Source organism: Gavialis gangeticus, unplaced genomic scaffold (assembly GCF_001723915.1).
Source record: "Gavialis gangeticus isolate Ggan-Ray unplaced genomic scaffold, GavGan_comp1, whole genome shotgun sequence".
Taxonomy (NCBI): domain Eukaryota; kingdom Metazoa; phylum Chordata; order Crocodylia; family Gavialidae; genus Gavialis; species Gavialis gangeticus.
This window is the reverse complement of record NW_017729032.1, coordinates 96,730,363-96,736,109: the sequence shown is the minus strand read 5'-3', so window position 1 is coordinate 96,736,109 and position 5,747 is coordinate 96,730,363. Positions and strand designations below refer to the sequence as shown.

General features: G+C 43.1%; 1 protein-coding gene across 3 annotated transcripts in view; it reads right to left on the bottom strand.

The window, feature by feature from the left end:
• Positions 1-5,747, bottom strand: part of UCHL3 (ubiquitin C-terminal hydrolase L3) — a 91,569-nt gene that overhangs the window by 67,812 nt on the left and 18,010 nt on the right. For all 3 annotated transcript variants that reach the window (XM_019524548.1, XM_019524549.1, XM_019524550.1), the window contains one exon: positions 3,947-4,075. In XM_019524548.1, coding sequence (XP_019380093.1) covers positions 3,947-4,075 — 129 coding nt within the window. The remainder of the gene's footprint in view (positions 1-3,946; positions 4,076-5,747) is intronic.

Genomic DNA, 5,747 nt, shown 5'->3' with positions numbered 1-5,747 from the left:
AGCAAAAAAACCCCCTGCAGAAGCACTTGATCTATACAGATGTTGGACGAGCTAGGTCCACCTAACACGCTGCCTCTTCTGGGCATGCACTGGGTTTAGCTTGGGGCAGGTGGAGTTTAAAATGTGATTTTTGTTTGTTTAATGCCTGCAAGCAGCCTAAGAGACATTTTCCACCTCACTGAGTAGTAAACGCAGTGTGCCTTTATATTCATCAGTTCAACAAGTAGTAATCTAGCCTCACTTCACATTTTACTTTAGAGAAGACCTTACTTGATCCTTGCTTTTTTGTGTGCGCTGTCCCTTATTTTGGGAAAGTGACCATGGCTGTTTTTCTAGCTATTGTCTCCTTGAGACTCCAAATAAGCCAAATAATAGCCAAAGAACCTTTTGCAATACATTAATTTTAAATGAGAAAGGTTCACTTGGAACAACACAAAGACCCTTTGAATATCCAGTTTAGACCACTGCCTCATTCTATAAATATGTTAAGTATTACTGAAACATCCCAAATAACACTAAAAAGAAAAAACAGCACTGACAAAAGTATGTGGTTATGATCTCAGAGTTTTATATGAATAATCCTGCTCATAATTCAAGTAATCTAAAAAGTACTTTTTAGAGTTCCTGTCCAAACATCTTCCTCAAAGGGCAAATCTTATCACTTTTTGAGTGAAAGATGAATGTTACAAAACTAAGTTCAGTCTCAAATTTTCCTCTCCTTTTTCTCCCTTATCTCCAGTTATTTAAAATGCCTGGGCAAGGGAAGCTGTACCGTACTGTGACAAAAAAGACATGCCTATGTATAATATTCTCATTAAATTTTATTAAATGATTGCATCATTGAATGCCTCAGTGTGTAGCAAGTCGGCATGCAACTACAACTTCCTGAAATATATACCATCCACTTAGGAGAGACTGCTGACTAAAAGTCATTAGGATTAACATCTGGGCTCCAGAAAAAACAATGAGAAGCAGGGTGCCTGTGCTGAAAAAACAGTTTGACTAAGCTTATCGGCTGGGAAGAGAAAGAGAAAAATGGAAAAGTTACCAAACAAGAGAATGAAGTTGAAAGAGCAGGGGGGTTTATAAAGGCTAAGTAAGCTGGGACAGGAAAAAAGGAGCAAAGCAACATGCTTTCATAAAAAGCAGACCTTTGTCAGAGAAGAAAAGAAACTGGCTGCAGAAGACAGTGATTTATGAACCCAAAAGAGAAGGGCTACTGAGAAGGGGAAGTCCCAGATCTCCTAGAAGACTCTAATTAGTCTCCAAAAACTGAAGACTTGCGTCAATCCAGACCAAAAGCAAAGGGTCCATCTAGCTCAGGGGTGGGCAATTATTTTGGGCAGAGTACCACTTATTGAGTTTCAGGAAGCCATCGAGAGCCGCATGACAGACAGCCCAGAGCAGATTAACATTAATTTTCTAAATTTTTTAGGGGCTCCGTGGGCCGGATACAACGACCTGCGGGCCGCATCTGGCCCCCAGGCCGCAGTCTGCCCACCCCTGATCTAGCTGCACAAAGGGACCCAAATACAGCTGTCTGGAAAGTATCCACCACAGGGAGTTTTGACAGAGATGAAACAGCAGAGGTCAACAAAAAGTTTTCCCTCCAATCTGAACTGTTACAGCTCCATTAAAACATTGTCTATAATTTTATGGGAGGATTTTTATACAGCAGGCATAAAGTAGCCACCTTTCACGCAATCAAGATGTGTATAACTTTTTCTAAGTGCAAATATCTCCTCAAACATGCAGTTGCATAACATGCATGCAATATCTTGAATTCTACAGATTTAAGGAACTTTTAAAAGTTAATGTTGAATATTTCAAAATTGTCTAACACACATGCTGAGTAGGGGTACACCAGAAGAGATTTAAGGTGCCAATAAGGAAGCATATCAGCCAATACCGACTTGATTTCTGGTACAGCTGCGTGCAGCTTGTAAGTCTATTGTGGTGGACAGGAAGAGGGGAAGAAAGGGGTGTGGGAGGCCACATCAAGGCCCCTGCGGTGAGGGAGGGAGTGAAGCTGGGGCAGGGGTGGCTCCCACCACAGCGTGGAGGGCACATGGGGCTGGGGGGCACATGTGTCCCCGGATCTGTGTGGGGTGGGGCAGGGTGGGAGGGGCTAGGCCATACTGTGCTCAGGGTGGGTTGTAGCGTGCTGGGAGGAGAGCTATGGGGGGTGGCACACTAAATTTTACCATAGCCCCCTCCCAGTGCTGCCACTGCCCACCCCAAGCGCAGCTTGGCTCAGCCCCTGTCCCCCAACATGCTGGGAAGAGCCCAGCACTGCCCTAGCCCCAGCCCACCACACCCTCTCCCTCCCCCACAGATCCAGGAGCGCACACCCCACCATGCCCTCCCAGGCTGCATGCAGGGGTGGGAACCACCCCACCCCCATGCTGCCCAGATGAGCCATAGCCCCATCCCACGCCCTGCCCCACACAGGCAACGCCTGCCCCAGCCCCACTCCCTCTCTCACCACAGAGGGCATTTATCAGCTCCCTATGCCCCATCATACTCCCCTTATCTTCCACCACAACAGACTTATCAGCTGCACCTAGCTCTCCAAGCTGCCATGCTACCTGCGGGCTATGCTGCGGCTGCATGCATGCATGGACGTTTATTGGCCAAATCAGGCTAATTTCCGATGCAATCAATTTTCTTTAAATTGGTGCCAATTCAATGTCGGACTGATGTATTGGTGCACCTCTAATGGTGAATAGCTAATATGCAGACCTGAATGCAAGCTATTGGTGCTGAGAAAGATGTAACATTTAGCTGGAGAAAGGGACCTAATTTTCTCCTCCCTAGCGAAGTGGTTATCACCTTTTTTTGGAGTCAGGCATAGGGGGTTGAAGGCCAAGATAATATGGCTTAGGTCCCGTAAACTGGGCCAGCGACAGCAGCTCCAGCACCACCACTTCCCCAGTGCCACACCCAGTGCCCCCCCACCACGTGTTCCTCTGCTGCCACACATACAGCACCAGGGCACCCTGGCCCTGGAACGGCCCTGCAGGAGGGAGGGGTGGGGTTAGGCAGGCATACTCTGCACCTCCTAGACCCCCAACTAATATTTTCTAGTACAGCTTATGGAGTCAGGGCACCCCTACCCAGCTTTTCTGAATTTGGTGGCACCCCAGTTAAGAACCACTGTTTTGCCTGTCCTCCCCAAACTCCTCTCAGAAACAGAGGTCCACCTGGCCCTACACACCTCTGCTCCCAAAAGATGCTGTTTAGGGTTCGACCAGGAAAGGCTGTGGCATGAGACAACTCATTTGCCTTTTGTTTTACTGGAGGATCCTTACGTGAGGCAAGAAAGCATGTGCCTCATAGCCCTTCCTGATTTGGCTCTGCATGAAGCAAGCAGGGCGCTTCTACCTGGCTATGGCAGGGGTGCCCATGCCATAGCACTCCTAAGGAAGTCTCCACAGCATCCCAGTTGAGAGTCACTGCCCTAAACCACTCAAGAAACCCATCTCTTTCAAAAAAGAAAAGAAAGCTACGTTGAAGTTAGTGGCCTCGGAAAAGGATACAGTTTGGTTTGCAGCACAATATTACAAATTCAAAAAATAATGTCACCTGTGGCTATCTGCTAATTTCATACTTCCCACATCCCATCTTATATTTTTGTGCATTGCCCCAAGTGTAGCATAGCTTGATAGTAACAACAGTTCTATTAATGTGACTCTTAAAATCCTGTTCCCTACTAGTGAAAGATGTGAATCAGATTTCTTAAATGCATATTTACAACAGTATTAACAAGCTTTTTTTCCTTTTTGAAAAAAGCATGAAACCTTTTTGCATAGCCCTGAACAAGTTTCAAGTTTCATTTTGCTTTAACTATATCAATAAGGTTCAGAATTATGGCTTTCACATTTGTTATGATAAGACACTGACTGATCCAATGACTTTGAATTACTGAATATTAATAAGTATTTACCTTTTCTGTTATTGGGAAGAGAAGTAATACTGCACAGACTGGTCTTGGCACCATGCTAAGAAGTTCTGGCTCCATACCATACACGTCTACAAACTGCCAGTCAGGATGTATACCTAACTGTTTCAGAAACTGTGAAAGAAAAATGCATAGCATTAAGATGATTATGTTATAAATTAACCTTTTAGTCTCATTATATGTTATGTAGGAAATAAATATACTGTGATAGCAATTTTCATTGTGTGCAGATCAAAGTAGAAGGGCAATAAAGGGAAGTAAATGTGTTTTGATTTTAATGAACAAACTGGGTAAGTACAATGCTAATGAAGATAAAATAAAGAGACCATAAACAATTGTAAATATATTTAAGCAGCTGCAGGAAGAGGAAAAAGTGGAAATCTGTCTGTAGCTTGTCCAAGGTTTTCACATCAACAATTTTGCAAGACGTGCTTTTGTGAAAGAAATCCCAAAAACTTAAGCTGTGCCCCTCCAAGGCATGAACAGTTTTAACTGATTAAAATTATATGCATGCATTTACAAAATGCATTTTGCCCCCACCAAGTATTTCTCAGAAGTATACCATGTCCTATATTAAACATAGCCTCAGACTTAATTTGAGAAATGTATAATGTTCAGGACCCTGTTAATAGATTAAATCGAAGTTTGAGCACTTTACAGTGAGTACATCAGCTGTTCTCAACTTAATGACACTCAGAAAATGCCAGCTTTTACCTTTCACTCAGCTGCATAAGGAAAAATGGAGCATTTCTTCCATTGCAAAGAACTCAGAAAGACCACAGCAGGTCAGAATACTTTTGACACTATAGATTTCCATTTCAAATCTCTGGGTGTATCTGCAGAATCACATGCAGGTATTTGCACACCTAACTGCTAATATTGAGTGGCACCCTGGTTGAGAATTACTGGAGTATACACCATGGATGTTCTTTGGCAAGAAGAGGGATGTTTTAAGTGACATGGACTATATAGTTCTCAGCTGGTTTCTTTCAAGTTGTTCATTAGATTCTAGATCACTTATGTTCCTGTAACAACTTTCCCTATGTTACACCAAAAAAAGGGGGTTTGGATCCTCTATTACTATCATCTAGCCACTAAGAGAGAGAGGGTGGCACACTGTAATTCTCTTTGACAGGGATTCTGACTCTCCAGTTGAAAACCCATGTTCTAAGATGACTCTTTCTAAATAATGTTTTTCTCACTGAAGTTGCTCTTCATTTACACAGCCATCTGTTCCTCTGCTTCAATGGTGGAGTTAAAAGCTGCACTCTCTAAAAGATTTTTGAAGCTTCTTCATTTTTACTGCACTTGACTAAAGTCACCATCAGAAATGCTCCTGCAAATTTGATTGGTCAGTTCAGAGATTACAGATACAAAGACATACTGATGCTGTTCTTCCATAGATTCTAAGAACAGCATATCACAATTAGTTTATATCCTATCATAAATACTTTATATCATATCTGGGACCACATTTTCTACCGTCTAAAAGTAGTTTATGTTAGCAAACTTAGGACTTGACTACTTTATGGATTTTCCATGTAGGTTACTCATTTCATACCTTCCTATTATGTTTAGAAAACCCCTAGCCTACATAAGAATCCCATCCAGCTGACTGGGATTCATACAAGATAAGGAATGATGAAGAATATTAATAAGCTACTGCATATACTATTTCCCCACCCTCCCTCACCAGTGCAAAACAGCTAGTACTCCTCCTCCTTCCCCAGCTGAAAGAGCTGTGAATTCACCTGGGGGGGGGGGGGAAGCTCCAAAGCAAAAGCTA